Genomic DNA, 20,025 nt, shown 5'->3' with positions numbered 1-20,025 from the left:
ATATATATATGTATATATATATATATTTATGCATTGGAGCTCTTCACAGTAAAGTAGCTGAAAACATCTAAAATCATATTTATGTAATACTCATATTTAATAAAGTGTTTAACTGTGTATGTATTGTAAATAGTTCACATTCCAAAGTTCTTCACATTCTTCACAGGGAAATATGTTCAAAGTAGCATAAATGCACTACTGGGAGCTATATGAACATGTTAGTCAATGACAAGATACATACACCTGCTCTCAATAGTACACTGCTGATCCTACCTAGGTATGCTTTTCACCAAAAGAACAAAGCAAACAAAGAATACCCAGAGAATGATGTAAATTTGATAATAGCAGGAAATTGGAAAGTTGTTTAAAATTGCATTGTCTATCTAAATCATTAGTTTAACTTTGACTTTACTGTCACTTCAAGAACAATTCAAAATTATTATGAAATCAACCCCAAATAAATGTGTGCTCAACAAGGTAGATCAGCATCTAGCAGTAGATCTATAAGTGCTGAACAAGGTAGATCAGCATCTAGCAGTAGATCTGTAAGTGCTGAACAAGGTAGATCAGCATCTAGCAGTAGATCTGTAAGTGCTGAACAAGGTAGATCAGCATCTAGCAGTAGATCTGTAAGTGCTGAACAAGGTAGATCAGCATCTAGCAGTAGATCTGTAAGTGCTGAACAAGGTAGATCAGCATCTAGCAGTAGAACTGTAAGTGCTGAACAAGGTAGATCAGCATCTAGCAGTAGATCTGTAAGTGCTGAACAAGGTAGATCAGCATCTAGCAGTAGAACTGTAAGTGCTGAACAAGGTAGATCAGCATCTAGCAGTAGATCTGTATGTGCTGAACAAGGTAGATCAGCATCTAGCAGTAGAACTGTAAGTGCTGAACAAGGTAGATCAGCATCTAGCAGTAGATCTGTAAGTGCTGAACAAGGTAGATCAGCATCTAGCAGTAGATCTGTAAGTGCTGAACAAGGTAGATCAGCATCTAGCAGTAGATCTGTAAGTGCTGAACAAGGTAGATCAGCATCTAGCAGTAGAACTGTAAGTGCTGAACAAGGTAGATCAGCATCTAGCAGTAGATCTGTATGTGCTGAACAAGGTAGATCAGCATCTAGCAGTAGAACTGTAAGTGCTGAACAAGGTAGATCAGCATCTAGCAGTAGATCTGTATGTGCTGAACAAGGTAGATCAGTATCTAGCAGTAGATCTGTAAGTGCTGAACAAGGTAGATCAGCATCTAGCAGTAGAACTGTAAGTGCTGAACAAGGTAGATCAGCATCTAGCAGTAGAACTGTAAGTGCTGAACAAGGTAGATCAGCATCTAGCAGTAGATCTGTATGTGCTGAACAAGGTAGATCAGCATCTAGCAGTAGATCTGTATGTGCTGAACAAGGTAGATCAGCATCTAGCAGTAGATCTGTAAGTGCTGAACAAGGTAGATCAGCATCTAGCAGTAGAACTGTAAGTGCTGAACAAGGTAGATCAGCATCTAGCAGTAGAACTGTAAGTGCTGAACAAGGTAGATCAGTATCTAGCAGTAGATCTGTATGTGCTGAACAAGGTAGATCAGCATCTAGCAGTAGATCTGTAAGTGCTGAACAAGGTAGATCAGCATCTAGCAGTAGATCTGTAAGTGCTGAACAAGGTAGATCAGCATCTAGCAGTAGATCTGTAAGTGCTGAACAAGGTAGATCAGCATCTAGCAGTAGATCTGTAAGTGCTTACCTGAAGACCAAAACACTTTTATGTGATTTTATGTGATTGCCATTTTCATCTCAGCCAGTAGAGCTGAGGCCCTACGAAATGCATGTAGCTTTAGTTTTAAAAAAGGTTAAGTCAGTACAGGAATGTTATCCCCTGCTCTAAATGAAGATCAGGGTTTGGGGAAGCTCATTTTTTTTCTTACACTAAACACATGTACAAGGACATCCCACTGACAAATTGTACAACTAATGAAAGCACAAGGTTTGTTTTTTACTATACATAATGAAATACTTTGGCTTAGTTTCTATTGCTGTTGTAAACTGGTGGTAACACAACACATCTTCATAGACTTTAATGGAGATATTTGTTGTTACCACCTCTTAATAACAGCAATGGAAACTAGGCCTTTATGGAGAATTGCATTTTGAGCTTAATGTCATTTTAATTAATCCTACCAACCAAAGAATAAACTATCATGTAATTGTACTTGACATGTTTCCCCTTTGCTTTGCATGTAGAAAATTCTTTATAAGATCACTTACCTAAGTTTGAAGAAGCTCTCCCTTCAGCAGCCCGGTCTTTGAGACTTTCTGCAATGCATAGCTGTTGCTCGTGATATTGTTTAGCCCTCTCCAAATCTTGCATACACCGTGCAGCGTGCCCTAACCCTGCATACGCTCGCATTTCAATTGCTTTTTCTGAGAGTTCCTGTGCGAGCTCAAGTACATGGTTGTGGTAAGACATCGCCTTGTCAAAGTTTCTTCTGTAGTGAAAGGCACTGCCGAGGTTGCTATATGCCCGAGCTTCCTCTCGCTTGTTTCCCAGATCCTTTGAGATCTTCAGATGTTGTTCGTGACAATGGACTGCATTTTCAAAGTCCCCCATAGCAATATACACTGCTCCCATGTTGCCCAGTTCTCTGGCCTCAGACAGTTCATCTTTGGATTGTTTAGCTAGGAGAACACACTGCTTGTGGCTGGCCAGTGCATTTGGATAATCACCAATCGCAGTGTAGACATGACCCAAACTGCTTAATGCAGATGATGCTGCCTAGAAAAAAAAAATACATTTTATTAGAGTACAATAAAAACAATAGGTAGAGGCACTATTGGTGTTATCAACAGACATAATCAGAGCATTGGAAGCCTAGTTTCTATTATTTGAAAACAAAATAATTGAGGAACAATTTACTGCAGAGTACAGGGTATTAAAGGGACACCGAACCCAAATTTTTTTTTGTGATTCAGATAGAGCATCCAATTTTAGGAAACTTTCTAATTTACTCCTATTATCAAGTTGTCTTCATTCTCTTGTTATCTTTATTTGAAAAGCAAGAATGTAAGTTTAGATGCCGGCCCATTTTTGGTGAACAACCTGGGTTGTTCTTGTTGATTGGTGGATTGATTTAACCGACCAATAAACAAGTGCTGAACTTAGATGCAAATAAAGATAGCAAGAGAACAAAGAAAAATTGATAATAGGAGTAAATTAGAAAGTTGCTTAAAATTGCATGCTCTATCACGAAAGAAAAAAAATTGGGTTCAGTGTCCCTTTAACTACACCCACCATCAGTTTCTACCCCATCCCACCAAATATAAAGTACACACAATGGGCTAGATTACAAGTGGAGCACAATCAATAGAACAGGGAGACATCTTTTTGTGCGACACAAAGAAAAATGCACAATAAGGTATTAAAAGTGGATGGTTAAATATTTTAATACGGTCACAACTTTTTTTAGCATGTCCTAAAATTTGGTGCTTTTATTAACACTAAACTGGTGGTGTAGAATTTGGTGCTTGTGGCAGTATTAAAGGGATATTGTATATGACAAGGGGCAGGACTGGGAAGTTTTCAAAGTGTATATGTGTGTGTGTATATATATATATATATATATATATATATATATGTGTGTGTGTGCATGTGTATTTGTGTATGTTTTTGCGTATATGTGTGAATATATAGATATATATGTGTGTATGTATGTGGTTATATATGTGTGTGTGTGTAGGTGTGTAGGTGTATATATGTGTGTGTGTATATATGTGTATATATTTGTATGTATATGTGTGTGTATGTGTGTATATGTGTGTGTATGTGTGTATATGTGTGTGTATATGTGTGTGTATATGTGTGTATGTATGTGTGTATGTGAGTGGAGCGCTAACAGTTAAGTGCAAGCGAAAAGAGGTTTATCGCATCTGTGAGCGCGCGTTGGGTTTACCGCTCGTATTAAAAGTTGAAAGTAAATGCAATTGCTTGAGTGCAATTGAAGTTAATTCTCGTCGGGATTGCACATCCTCAGTGCTCTGGCTAACTGTTTCGCTAAGCAAAAAAGTGTGCAAACACATAAAAAATACATTACAAAGTACAGTTACACTCATAATAACACCATCTAATAAAAATGATTAAAAAAAATATTACACAGGGGGCGGAGCCAGTAGCCGGTCTGAACAGACGTACACCAACAGTGCTCCTGGCTAAATTTACAGTTATACGATTTACTGTTAAATCCTACACTATAGTGGGCAGAAAAATAACTTTTATGGTAGTTTACCAAGTGAACATTAGTTTGCGGAACCCTGGTGCAGCTTATTGGCACTTATTTTATTTTTTTCCGGATCGAAGCAGAGATTCTGATGTGAGTTTGCTGCCCACAAGGACTGATCATTTGCATCGCACAGCTCCAGAGGGTCGGGGATCCGCTCCAGAGGCAATTAGGACCAGCCACATCTTGAGGGTCGGGGATCCGCTCCAGAGGCAATTAGGACCAGCCACATCTTGATCTGGAGCCGTGATATCCTTAAAAGCGACTGCAAGGGCAGAAGATTGGCAAATAGCCCGGTGCGCTCCGGCTGGAGCTCCATGAGTACCGCACTGCTACTGCATATTACACCTACCTATTTGAACACTCCACCACGTTGTCACTGTCCTACACTCATCTACTACAGCTGCATCACTGACTCTCAGTTGGTGCAAGTCGCCATTTTCATCCTCCTAGTGCCGAACGGCTCAGGCCGAAGTACACTCAGGAGGCTAATTCTTTGCTACCTGAAGAAACAGTACAAGCTACGACATCAACCCCGGACCTGCGGCCGGCAGCATTGGAGTGGAGACCACTTTCACAGAGATTTGCCCCCATTAAAAGGCACAGCTTTGCTGTGGACCATCCTTCTTCAGATCAGACAGAGGACCCCCTGGTGGACAATGACTGATGAGTATATCTTCCACTTGATTAAGTGCTGCATAGCACGAAACATGTTAGGACTCCGCTCCCCCCTCCATTCATGAACCTGGCGTTGTGCTGTGCTGTCTGTGTTCACTGTTTTTAAATTTTGGAAATAAATTTTGTTTTTTAACTCTACGATTTGGGAGTGTTGCGGCTTCTTCTCACCATATCTTCCACTTTGTTGTACCTATTTCGGTTATCTTATTCTTACATTTGTAATGTTTCCGTGGCTACGGGACTGATTGGGGGGCCCCATGTAAAAGGCCTTTTGGGACATTTCTTCCATTACCGTGGATTATGGCCCTTTATGGGCCGTAGCCCACCCGACAGCTATGCTCACTAAGGTCTGACTGCAATAACATTTTAGGCAATCTACTACATTTGAGGTTGCTGAAGAGACCCAGTTGCACTTTCTGGTTACTATATTTGTTTTTGCTTCCACAGGCTCATAGTTACTTATATTGTTATACATAGAGATATAGAAGATGTCTGCCAACGCCTAGATGTATAAGTAGATACAGAGATACATAGATAGTTTCGAGAACTGTGCTTGGCGGAATCTTCCCCATTAGAAGCTGCTCATGTGCCTTAGATTTAATTTACAATTCTTACATTAGTGTATGATAAAAGGACTGTATACATATGATTTTCAGCAGGTTCATGGTTGCCTATATGATTGCAAGTATGCTTGTGGAGGATGTTGGCCAACAACTAGACGTACAAGATATAAAATTTGACTTCCTGACATGAGCAGGCCTTACTTATAAATAAACTAGATAAATAATGCTTCCCCCTAGAGATTTAATAATGACTGTATATATATGATACTACACCTGCACCTTTAGTAATAAGCTACATAGCCTGGACTTCGGCTATAAAGATTTTACATTATGGGTTCCATTTCTGTTTGTCTCACATGTTCTTGATTTTGCAGGTTAACGGGTTTATTTATTTGTGTGGGTGTACTCAAGTAGGACAGATACTAGTTCTCAGAGAGATCAGCATTAGGATTTGGGCCCCTGCCTTTGACAAAGCCTTCACAGTTAATCACTACAGTATGAACAAACCCACTCAGAGAACTAAGCAGCACGTAGGAAGCCAGATGCCTTGCACACTGGCTGCTATTTTTCTTGCGCATAGCTTTATTTGGACTCTACCTTCTTTGCAAATAATACTGACTGGCCACTGCTGTGGCCCAATTTAGGGTTTAGCCAATTCCCATACTTTAACTAGAGATATATATTTGTAGATATTTACGGTTATTTAGAGATGTAGATGTGAAACGAGACTGCGGAAGTCTGTCTCACCGATTGACGCCTTTGTGTCTCATTTGTAATATATGTTTATGACTTTGATTTTTGTTCTCACAGGTCTATATATCAGTAGTTCTATATGCAAGCCACGGTATACATGAGAATGGTGAGCACATACATTGAAACTGCCCCCAGCCCCCTTGCCCGGTTGGATCACACGTGCTACCATACCAATACTCAGCGAATTAGAACACATAGGATGTTAGGTGGAAACAGTTATGATTCACCTTTATAGTACTAGGTTGAGCCCCGGCCTAGTCCCCTACTTAACTTAGATACCTAAATTCTTAATTTCTAAGCCCTTCCCCCCAGGGTAAAACCAAAGTTTACTAAAAGTAAGCAAGAGAACGCAGATTCACTCAACTATTTCCTACACTATTTAAAAAACACAGTGTGCCTACCTATCTGAGTGCGGGACCTCCTTATTGGTGGACCCCGCTGACATTTTGGACTCCCTAGACCCCTTGACCGGCCTTAAAGGGATATTTCCCCCCCCCCAAATTTACCCCTCACCCTTAATCCTCAACTTTCCCTCCTCCCACCACCACCAAAACCCCCCCCCCCCCATTTCCCCCTTTTTTTTTTTTTTTTTTAGTGCTTGCGAAATGGACGCTGGTCTCCGGTTTGTTTCTTTAAATACAAAGGGTTTAAATGTCCCTGCTAAAAGGAGTCTATTACAAACTTTTTTGAAAAAACTCCATAGTGATATATCCTTTTTGCAGGAAATGCACTGGGCTTTTGGTAAGATCCCAGGTATAAAGTTCAAAGAATATCCAGTGGTGTTCAATTCTGTTTACCTCGAGAAGAGTAGAGGAGTTTCTATTTGATAAGCAGAGACGTGGCCTTTCATCAAATTCATGTAGAGACCGACCCGGAGGGCAGATTCCTACTGTTGGTCTGTAAAATAAATAACCAACTTTTTTCTCTGGTAAATTTGTACGCCACCAATCAGGGTCAGGTAAAATTCCTGCGTAAAATACTACACCTCATTGATAACCTGCGGCAGGGTATTTTGGTTTTGGGAGGAGATTTTAATCCAGTGTGGGACACACTAATTGACAAAAAAATTCCAAGTGGCAAAAGGTTAGATGAGTTCTCCATATCCATGGCCCCTAAATTCAGAAACCTCATACATCAAGCATCATTATATGATGTTTGGAGAGCGTGCCACCCGAACTCTGGAGACTATTCTTATTTCTCGCCCCCCTCATCGTTCATATTCGCGTTTGGACTACTTTTTTGTAGATTCATGGACCATGAATAATATCTCGAACTCCAGCATCCATAGCTGCCCATGGTCAGATCACAATGCTGTGACTTTCTCATTAAGAATAGATGGGTCGAAATTGGCCAGACCATCTTGGAAGCTCCCTAACTTTTTATGGGAAGATGCGTCCTTCTTACCAGACCTGATGGAAAAAATTGATGAATTTCTGGAGACTAACCCAGTGAATCAGATATCCCATCAAATTAGATGGGCTGCTCTGAAGGCCTATTAAGAGGCTTTTGTGTGGCCAGGGCTCCGGCCCTCAAGAAAGACTGTGGCGCTCCTTTAGGCAAACTGGTTTGCAACTTAAGAGTGAAAGAGAAGTGTAACAAACTGGCCCCTATCAGGCCTATCTCACTGATTAATGCTGACACAAAGTTATATTCTAAGCTGATAGCAGACAGATTGGCGCGTATGCTGCCGTCTTTGATCCAAGTGGATCAGGTTGGTTTTATTCAGGGTTGTCAGGGACCTGATAACACCCAACGACTAATTACAATTTTTTCGGAAACAAAGAGATCCAGGGTACCCCTGATGGCCCTGTCACTTGATGCGGAAAAGGCATTTAACAGGGTCAGATGGAACTACCTTTGGGAGGTCTTTAAGGCCTTTGGATTTCCGTCCCAGGCTATTAAAATGATCAAAGTTTTGTACTCGCACCCTTATACCAAAGTAAGGGGGATGGGCTTCTGCTATCAAGAAATATCTATTTCTAATGGGACCAGGCAAGGATGCCCATTGTCCCCATTAATATTTGCTCTCACTATGGAGCCGCTCGTGCAAGCGATTTGGGACTCACCTGACATAACAGGATTACCCACTAAACAAGAAAAGATTGTCTTATATGCGGACGACGTAACCCTCCTCCTCACGAATCCCATCTCCTCAGTGCAAATGGTTTTTCCTTTACTAGACTATTTTGGTACCCTTAGCTATTATAAGGTAAACCTGACTAAAACAGAAGCATACTGCGTTGATATTCCTCAAGACCAGTTGACTACCCTGCAAAGTAAATATGATTTTCAATGGTCCAAGGAGTCTATAACACACCTAGGTATTAAACTAAGCACAGACATAGACAAGATAATAAAACTGAATTTTGATGCTCTAACCGCGGAGCTCAAATATTTAACAAATAGGTGGGATTTTAGAGAAATTTCTTGGCTTGGGCGAGTGGCTACTATAAAAATGTCTCTACTCCCTAAGGTCTTATATCTGTTCAGATGTATTCCTTTAAATATTCTGCATACCATACTGCAACACATACATTAGATTTTTACCAGATACACTTGGATTAATAAGGTCCCTCGCATTAGCCACAAAGAGACTTTGCGAAAGGCGGGATATCTTTTCCCAATATATTCCTATACCATGAGGCTGCGAGACGGTTCCATATTACAGCATGGGGTCCATGAGCAGAGCGGTCAGGCTGGTATAGATTGGAAGAACTCCACTTGCCGACCGGTCTCGACTTGCCGGATGCTCTCTGGGTTCCAAGCTATAAATCTTTGGTCAAAAACGTAGAAAACCCTATAGTTCAACAAAATATTCGTTTGTGGCATGGCCTTAGACATTCTGAGATTGCTGCAGAGTACTCAGTCTGCTGCATTTATGGAAATTTACGGATTGTAGACTCAGACAGCATTCTAAATGGGAGGAGAGATGGTTGGAAGGATTGGGTACATTCAAGCCCCTTACTTTCCACTATAGGGCCCTATTGAAAGACCACTCTCCAGGGCCTCCCTGGGCAGATCAAAATGTGGTGCAGGGAATTAAATCTGGGATTGTCAGACTTAGATATCAGCAGGGCAGTTACTCTAACGAATAGAACGATACATTGTGTAACAATATTTGAAGGGTACATAAAGCTACTATTGAGATGGTATAGGGTGCCTACTAGACTTTCCAGAATGTTCGAGGGCTCCCTCCCAGCATGCTGGAGACAGTGCGGAGAAGAGGGCTCAGATTCTCATGTATGGTGGACCTGCCCAAAAGTACAAACCTTATGGGGAGATGTTGAGATAATCCTACACTCCATTAATATAGATGCAACACTGACTCCTCAATGCGTTCTCTTTCATGTTTTTGATGACGGGCTACCTATGCACACCAAACAACTTGCAATATATATTACTTCTGCGACCAAGTTGTGCATTGCCAGAGCTTGGAAGCAAATTGAACCACCAACATTATCGGATGTTTGTGAGGTGACGCACTACCTAGCTAAACATTTGCATAAAGCTCTCTGGAACGTATGGAAGATTATTGGGCGATCTGGACTGACTGGATCCAAATTATATAGGGTTGAATAGAACTTATGCTAGCGACTATGCTTAATAGCCTCGCTACTCTGATACAGTGATGGATTGGATGTTAGAACTAGTGGCAGCACAAGTAAAGGAAAGAATTTTTTTTTTTCCCTCCTCTCCCTTCCCCTCCTATATCATAGTTCCATTAATGATCTACCCTTCCTCCACCCTCCTTTTCTCTTCCCCCTTACGTATAGACTGAAAGTAGGTCAAGGGATCAACTTAATCTTTGGATATGAGGGAACGATCCTAACTTAAAAGTTTTCAATATGTTTTATATTCCCTATTCCCTTTCAAGTTTGAAGTAAGCTTGTGGCAGATAATAGTATAAGAATAAAAGATGAAACTCAAGGGCAATATATTTGTTTCATGTTTTTGAGGTTGATAAAGCCTGTGACGGGATTTCCCGATTGTTTCTTTTATATGTACATGCCATTTATGAAACACTTGTGTAATGTATATTTTGACTATATTGTGGATTGATTTTGCACAAGGTTCTTGACCATTTTCTTTTTGTTTAAGTGTATATTGTTTTGTATGCAATGCACATTGGCTGTACTGTACTTTTAACCTCAATAAAGAGAGTTTAAAAAAATAAAATAAATATTGCACAAAAAAGTTTTAAGGGCCCAAAGATATGAGGTCCCAGGTGTTAGAAAAAAAAGACAAGCAAATGGTTTTAACATATAGATGCATACATACATATATAAATATGTATATGTATGTATGAATATATATATGTGTGTGTGTGTTTGTGTGTATATATGGTTACATAAGTATTTTTTGTATTTATTTGTGTATATATATATATATATATATATATATATATATGTATTAACAGACACATGTAACAAACATGTAAAAACATCAATAGATATGTACACACATATATAGACATATATATATGTGAATTAGCGGATCATGTCCGCCCGCACAATAATAAATCAGCCCCATAGCCCCATCAAACCTAGGATTAATGCAGAGGTAAACTTAATTTAGGTTTATAAATAGTAACTAATTTATATAGAAAATTTTGTCTATCTGGTCAGTTATAAAAAGCTTAGGGTCCTTATTTAAGCCTGGAGCAAAATGTGCTTTTGAGTGATGGCTAAGCACCCTGCCAGAATGAAATTTGTTTGTGGTTAATAAAGGGGCTTTGAACATTACTACCTATGTAGGGCTTAAAACAGATTTAAATTTATAATCATAGTAATTCATAATATAAAATGTATCTAGGGTTGCCAGTTTACTTCCACAAAATTACTGGACAATGTGTCCTTGACTGGGCACAATGATACATGGCGTCATAGAATGCCCCATCAAAAGCTCTACATTAGCATACACTCTTGCGCCTACCATGTATATTTTATACAACTGGCAATCATATTACTCCTTGGCTGCCAGTAACATACAAATAAATAGTTGTAACTCTTTGACTGACAGTAACATACTTAAACAAAAGTGATTTGACCGTTATGACAGTCCCACATTTCTTTATGCTCTATATCTGTAATGCACTGAGACACAGGAGGCCTTTTAAGTTTAGCCAACACTCAGGAACTTTATAAAAACTGGACATTTAGTGTTCAGTATTTTTGTGAAAATTTTACTGGACAGCCTGCTAAAATACTGGACTGTCTGAATACTGGAAACGTGGCAACAATATCTATTATACAATATTAGTTTCAAGATAGAGTAAAATAATTGTCTCCTTTTTATATTGTAATCTAACAAAACATTCTCCTAAGAAAAGCATGTCAAAATATAGCGTAGTATGCAGATATGTATAACAGATAACTCTCTTAGCCCAATTACTAATAAATGTGAAGCATTTCATGCCATAATATAAGTGTTATGACATTCTTAATCTGTGGCCTTCTTCATATCTTATCTTGCCTTTCTCATGGTTAACAATAAAAATTATACACTTAAATTAAACTGACATTGTAGAAATGATACGTTTTTATGTAGAAGCAATAAAGTTGTCTCAAGAAATAGAAAGTGAATTATTCTGCCTTTTAATTAAATGCAATGTGATGTGTCGTGTTGCTCAGATCAACAAAGTAGAAAATAGGAATTCTAGATTGTAATGATGCATTGATTGCTCTTGTATCAATAACCTTTAATGAATAAGGCCCGGAACATGAGCTTTTATTGGAATAGATCAGAAATGATTTTCATGCTCTCTTTGTCAGTATTTGTCTAAACTTGCAAGGGCAGTTTTTTATTGGTAAATTAGGCAGCTGTCTAAGAGCGCCTACTCTCGCCTAGAATTATTTTGTTTTATACATTAAGTTAACCAATGCTTAGAAAGTGAAAATGTACTTCGGTATTTATAGCATACTGTTTAGTAAATATATGTTCGAATGTTGTTAGTAAATATTTGTTCAGCAAATACATATTTGTGGGCTGGGTGCCAGGCGTCCTTAAACAGGATTGTAAAGCTAAACATCAGACAGATGACCATACTATACTTTCTATTAGATCTAAACTCTAATGTTCTTGTACATTATGGTTGTTAGCATAAAAAAAAAATCCAGGAATATTTAGCAGCAGAGCAATTTAATAACCAAGTTATGGGCGCAATAAAACACCCACAATGGTTTACATAGCTCCTCCTACTTTTCCACAGCCCAAAATATTCACTGTAAATTGCACATAAAATGCACCAATATTGGGCATTGTATTATTCAGTTTAATGCAGAAAATTCATAAGTGACCATTCTTACATAGATATATTTTATTATTTTGCAGTTCTAATGTAAAGATTAGGACACTCAGATACCACAGTAGGACTGTCTCATAAAACAATTATATCTCAGGACAGATTTAAAATAAAATTAAAAAAACAGAATAAAATCAGTACATCTGACAAATATAGTGCATATGAGTTTAAATGAGTATTTAAATAGTTTCAAATAAGGAAGAGAAGCATTGAGAAAAGCATAGGCTTAAAGAATAACAAAATGCCAAGCAACCTGGATTCTGTAGCAGTTATAACACTCAATAAATAATTTAGCGTGCCGCACAGAAAAGTAGCATCATTATTCATGTGTAAATCTAAGTGTGCTCAGCTTTTGGAAAGTAACAGATTAATAAACAAACAATCTTTCCTCTGCAAGAAGAAGTGGCAAAAGATTAGCTATAAAAGCAATTTATAGCTAATTAGATATGGAAGGTGGCAAGATACACTACCTTTACCAGCTTCAGGAATTGAAAAACTACCCTAGGTTTTCCCGAGGCAATTTAATTACTACATAAAAGCTGACAAATTGTAATGACTTACAACACTGTAAAATCAATATTATTTTTGCTTATTTTAGGGTAAGGTGATAGGCTTCTATTTAAATTAAATTATGGCTGAGTAGCTTTCAACACAGCTACGAGGCTGACAAATTCCATTCCACTTGCAGTCAGAATAAATGGTTACACTTTCTTGCTCCAATTTAATCTTACAGCTTCTTGTCCACAGAGACCGAACTATACTTATGAATGTCCTCTCTTGCTGTGAAAACATACTCACTTGTGTTTGAAGTATGCTGGAAAACTAGCGGTGATACAGAAATGACAAACATTTGCCGAGGCACCAGGTAAGATGCCATCTTTCTTTCAGCTAGAGGTACTTTTCTTTCTGCTGTGTAAACCTGTGGATTTATTTGTTTTGTTGGCCTTAGCATGAACTGGATATGAGTAGTATGAATAAACTACACCATTATACATTTTACCATTTAATTGAAATAATTAGCTTTTACACCTTATCAGTTACATGTACACTCGCATAAAATCGTATTGTATCACTTTGTACTGGACAGAGATCAACCATGCATTACAACATTTACTTTTCAGAGACACTTACAATGTCCCTTAAAGGGACAGTTAACCCAAAAATAGTTTTAAGTTATATCTATAAAGTTTCCATAGATAATTTTTTACAAATGTAGCCCAGTTTTTACATATATTCCGTTTTCAAATTAAAGCACTTACTTTCGGCGCCGCTGCCATTTAAAAACGTCCGTCTGGCTTCGTCCCTTTTTCGTCATCAGTGACATCATGATCTTCTTGTGATCCCTGTAATTTTTCTATCTTCCTCGTAACCGGCTTAAGCGCATGCTCAAATTGTGTTCCTTGTGGTTGACATTTTTTTAGCTCTTGCAAGCCAAGAAGGGAATTAAAATCTCTTGCTTGGTGGGTAGTGTGTTGTATGCAATCTGCTTTTGATATATGTGTCTTTTCCTGTAGAACATTTTCCCCTATTATATAATTCTGTTGCTACAGTGTTGAGTTTTGCCAGCCTTGTATATAGTGTTTATGGTGACAGTTTCTAAACATTTGTAATCATCTTACTCTAAAGTAGGTCTAAATAATACAACAAACAAAGGTTGTGTTTAACAAGATAGAGAGGAAGTCTTGAACGTCATTCATGCTGAACACTTTAAAAATAGCTTTACGAAAATGGTATAAATAAATCTAGTTTTAAACTGCATCTGGGTGTGGTACATACAAGATATGTAGACTAGGATTAGGTGGTAGACTGTTAACAGGTTAACTCACTTAAATCAATTGTAGTAGACAGCCAAACCTTTATTTAGTATGTGGTGAATACCATATTTCTAAAGATAAGGACTGGAAGCTATGTATAATCAGCCTGGGTAAAATGTGTGTCTTGTACATAGGTCTGCAAGATGGTTTCTAGCATGTCTAGCAAAAAATGTTCCTACGGCTCCTAAATATTTTATAAACCCAAAGTGTGTATTTAGTGCCCTTAGTGCCCCCCTCCCCCAAAGATTTTGGAGTATATCAGAAACCCTGGGGAGGTTAAAGCTCCTAAATTATTATATATGCCATCTTAAAATTATTGGCTGCTAGAAACAGTCTTGCAGACCTATGTACAAGACACACATTTTACCCAGGCTGATTATACATAGCTTCCAGTCCTTATCTTTAGAAATATGGTATTCACCACATACTAAATAAAGGTTTGGCTGTCTACTACAATTGATTTAAGTGAGTTAACCTGTTAACAGTCTACCACCTAATCCTAGTCTACATATCTTGTATGTACCACACTCAGATGCAGTTTAAAACTAGATTTATTTATACCATTTTCGTAAAGCTATCTTTAAAGTGTTCAGCATGAATGACATTCAAGACTTCCTCTCTATCTTGTTAAACACAACCTTTGTTTGTTGTATTATTTAGACCTACTTTAGAGTAAGATGATTACAAATGTTTAGAAACTGTCACCATAAACACTATATACGGGGCTGGCAAAACTCAACACTGTAGCAACAGAATTATATAATAGGGGAAAATGTTCTACAGGAAAAACACATATATCAAAAGCAGATTGCATACAACACACTAACCACCAAGCAAGAGATTTTAATTCCCTTCTTGGCTTGCAAGAGCTAAAAAAAAAATGTCAACCACAAGGAACACAATTTGCACATGCGCTAAAGCCGGTTACGAGGAAGATAGAAAAATTACAGGGATCATAAGACGATCATGATGTCACTGATTGCGAAAAAGGGGCGGAGCGAGACGGACATTTTTAAATGGCAGAGGCGCCAAAAGTGCTTTAACTTGAAAACGGAATATATGTAAAAACTGGGCTACATTTGTAAAAAATGATCTATGGATACTTTATAGATATAACTTTAAACTATTTTTGGGTTGACTGTCCCTTTAAGATTATTTAAAGGAATAGTTTGAGACTGCTCTCTCTCTGTCCCTAGAAAAGCTCTACTTTACAAAGGTCTATCTAAATCCACCCAGCCACACCCCAAAAGGCTGGCCCTTAGTTTTGTCAAGACTCTTCCCCAGCATATATATACACTCAGCTTGACAATTCAAGTAGTCCTATACAAGTAGGAAACTTTAGCTGAGAGAAGCAAAAAAAAATGTATCCTATATTTAACATTGAGTGGAATACTAACTAGTAACGATTCACCTGACTTTTAAGCCTTAGGGGCATATTTATGATTGTGCGAGCGGACATGATCCAATATAGCGGATCATGTCCGCTGCACATCGATAAATGCAGACATTTATCATTGCACCAGCAGTTCTGGCCATTTCTTTAGTCCGCTGCTTCATAACTTATGTTTCCGGCGATCCTGAAGGCTCGCCAGAAACACAGGGCATTAAGCTCTGTACAGAGCTTGATAAATATGCCCCTTAGTGATATTTCTCTGCTGCTGTGTGTCCATATTTTTTATTCCACATCGCTATATATAGGGCTGTACAATAAGACAGGGGAGACAGACTGTCATAGAAGAATTACAGAGTCCTCCCCCTAAAATATTATAATTTAACTGGTTAACTGATAGTTGCAGTATACACACAAACAAACAATCATTCTATTAAAGGACAAGTCAACACAGTAGATTTGCATAATCAACAAATGCAGTAGATTTTTTTTTTCTGACAATTTTAAGTTATGTCTTTTTCCACTCCCCCTGTACCATGTGACAGCCATCAGCCAATCACAAATGCATACACGTACCATGTGACAGCCAACAGCCATTCACAAATGCATACACACTTATTGTTGCACATGCTCAGTAGGAGCTGGTGACTCAAAACGTTTAAATATAAAAAGACTGTGCACATTTTGTTAATGGAAGTAAATTGGAAAGTTGTTTAAAATGGCATGCTCTATCTGAATAATGAAAGTTTAATTTTGATTGAGTGTCCCTTTAAATAAAATGTCTTCGTAAAAGGACTATCACTGCTGAAATAATATGTTTTACTATTCAAGTGTCACTGTGTATTTCAAACACACTTTTCAAATATAGGTCCTTTAAAATGTGCAACTTAAAGGGATAGGCAAGTCAAAATTAAACTTTCATGATTTACATAGGGCATGCAATTTTAAACAACTTTCCAATTTACTTGTATCATTAAATTTGCTATATTCTCTTGGTATTCAATGTTAAAAGCTACCTAAGTAAGCTTATATGCTAATTTCTAAGCCCTTGAAGTCCACCTCTTATCTCAGTGCATTTTACCAGCTTTTCACAGTTAGACAGTGCTAAATGTGTGTTATATAGATACTGCACTGTGCTCACTGCCATGGAGTTATTTATGAGTCTGCAGTGATTGGCTAAAATGCAAGTCTGTCAAAATAATTGCAATAAGGGGGAAGTCTGCAGAGGCTTAGATACAAGGTAATCACAGAGGTAAAACGTATATTAATATAACTGTGTTGGCTATGCAAATCTGGGGAATTGGTTATAAAGGGATTATCTATCCTTTTAAACAATACAAATTCTGTCCCTTTAAATGCATTCATGAAAACAATCACAAAACAAAATGTGCTCTGCCTTTCTTCTAATACCAAAGGAAACAAAGCAAAATAGTCTGGATTGATGAGAGCAATTTCCAGTTAAAAGTAGTCTCTCTTACCAACTGAGGGTACTCTGAGACAGGCAGAATTTACCTTTGAATAGATTGTCCCTAAAGACTTCTAATCAGGCAAAAATGAATGTATGGTATCAATGCATATTTCATTTTCATTAGAGCAAACTCTGTCTCACCACTCTGATCCACCCTTGAGAGTCTTTTTTCATTAAGAAAGAAGAGCTAAGGTCTGCTCCATTATAATTAAGTATGATGTTGTTTTGTGGCTACAAGAGTGATTAAGCTGTGAGGTTGACCTGGTGATGAAATAACTGTACAATATAAATACACTGCTTAGCATTAGGTATATAATACCTAAATTAACAATATTGTTCAATGTACACCACAAATTATCAATCAAGCTTGATAGTATACAAATCATGACATTAGGGTCAATTGTAGGGTTGCACCGATACCATTTTTTTAAGACCGAGTACAAGTACCGATACTTGTTTTCAAATACTCGCCGATACCAATTAACGATTGTACTTTTTTTTTATGTCATGTGACAGTTTACCAAGCACAATACAGACTAATTATTTAAGATTTCTTCTTTATAATTATGAAGGACTGTAGCTCAAAAGACATTATGAAATAATAAAACCGGTTTTATTTGTCACAAAGTTCACAGAACATGTTTAGAAATAAAAATATTACAATAAAATATATTAACAACAACAATAAATAACAAATATAAAATTGCAACCAACCAAAAGTGCCATATGGTAAAAAATAGAACAGAATACTGTTTAATCATGGTGAACAACACTATGGGCTAGATTACATTTGACTGGTAAGCTTTACCAATGCTCGCATTACACATCCTACTCCATTAAAGGAGTGTAACATCATTGGGATTAACTTAATGTAAAGTAATCTCTCCTACAATAATACAAATAAGAGCAATTTGTATTGGCAGAACAGTAGTAAACAATTTTTAGTTTAGTCTCCACTCCAGCTTTAAATGAAATGGGAATATGCAGTTTGAAAAAAACACCACAAGATAGCATGTGGGTAGTAAGTGGAGGTATCGGTTTAAGTATCGGTGCATTTGCACGAGTACAAGTACTCATGCAAGTACTTGGTATCGGTACCGATACCGATACTAGTATTGGTATCGGTGCAACCCTAGTCAATTGTATATTAATTGGTTACTTTTTAAATAGCCTTTCAACATAGGATGCATTTTAAAGCGGTATAATGGCAATAATGCAAAATGGCTGTTTGCAAGTCACTAAAGAAACAAATTAACTACATATTGCATTGACATTTTGAAATAAAGTTATATATGTTTTGAAGAGTGCTAATAACTCTATATGTATTGTATAATTAATATAACAGTATTCCTCATGACTAAAATACATTTTCAGTACCACACACAAATACCAAATTAAAAGACCATTAAACTAAATATTTGTCATGTATAAACAAAGTGCAGCAATTAAATATTGTACAAATCATTCATGAAAAAGTCATATTTAACCAACAAAAAAATTCATGTGATTTTGCATATGGTATGAGTTAAACACTGCAGATCAATTAGTTGGAAATTATAAGCGTTGACAAACTAGAAAATAAAAGTAATTTTATTAACAACACAACTATCCATATTAAAATAGCCTCATAAAAAATAGTTTATATTTATTTTTTTAATATTATAGGGAGAAAAACTGTAAAGACAACATTTGACACAGACATGATACATATAAAAAATAAATGTATTTTAAAAAAAAAATCTTAAATTGGTACATGCTGATGCATTTAATGTAAAAAGTATCCTTCCATCAATAAAGTAGTTAAAATGACTTTTGCAATGACTGATGTAAAGGTCCCATTAATTACGTCTTGAAAAATTGATTTCCCAACTAGACCTCTGATTCCACTGTCCATTCCTCCCTTTAATGATACATTTCTGACTTTGATGCAGATCACAGAGCCCTAATGCAGCATTTATAGTGGGTTCTATTTATAGAACACATCTACATGATGTCTAGGGTCCCTTACTAGTAGAAATCACATTGTGAGAGTGAGTCACAAGGACATTCACACAGCATATTTATAAAATGTATCTTAAATAATCTGCTGCAGCAATATATCATTGATACACAAGTGATTTACCATTAAAAAAATGATTATAAAATGAAAAAAAAAACAATGAAAAACAAACATTGACGCTAAATGATTTGCAGACTGTCAGTGGTTGCTAAGAGCATACAATTCAGCTCAGTTGGTTTATACTTTTAGTGAAGAAATGATGCAATAATAATCAGTGTAGCTCATGAATTATGTATGAGAACAATTTGGTTAACCTCGGTGTCATCGAAGAAGGCAATTAAAGCAGCAACATGTAAAATAAATGGATACACGTGACTTTAAATAGAACTGGCTTAGTCTAAATTAATTGTAATTATGACAATGTGACATCTAAAGGCTTTTAGTAACTAATGTAAAGAATTGTGTTAATTATCTATTTATAAATGAAATAAAGCACAAGCTCTTTTGTTCAAAGAAAGAATAAAGAAGCAGAAAATGATTTATGACTTTAATTTTGATGTATCTCAGATTGTAAGAATTAGCTGGTAATGCCATACTTTAGACAGACAGATAGATAGATAGATAGATAGATAGATAGATAGAGAAAGGTTATGGAGATAGATAGAAATAGATTGTGATTATTAAAAGCCAACTTACTAATGAAAATATTAAAAATGATATTTATTAGTCAGTTGCAGTTAAATTGATCAATATTCACCTTAATATGTAGGGGGAAAATAGCAAAAAAATAAATAAATAT

The 20,025-nt window shown here is 37.0% G+C and overlaps 1 protein-coding gene across 1 annotated transcript in view; it reads right to left on the bottom strand.

The window, feature by feature from the left end:
• TTC28 (tetratricopeptide repeat domain 28) overlaps window positions 1-20,025 on the bottom strand; it is a 951,873-nt gene that overhangs the window by 356,754 nt on the left and 575,094 nt on the right. The window contains exon 6 of the mRNA XM_053702081.1: window positions 2,255-2,762. Within this exon, the coding sequence (XP_053558056.1) occupies window positions 2,255-2,762 (508 nt within the window). The remainder of the gene's footprint in view (window positions 1-2,254; window positions 2,763-20,025) is intronic.

Source organism: Bombina bombina, chromosome 2 (genome assembly GCF_027579735.1).
Source record: "Bombina bombina isolate aBomBom1 chromosome 2, aBomBom1.pri, whole genome shotgun sequence".
Lineage (NCBI taxonomy): Eukaryota > Metazoa > Chordata > Amphibia > Anura > Bombinatoridae > Bombina > Bombina bombina.
This window is presented reverse-complemented; position numbering and strand designations above follow the sequence as displayed.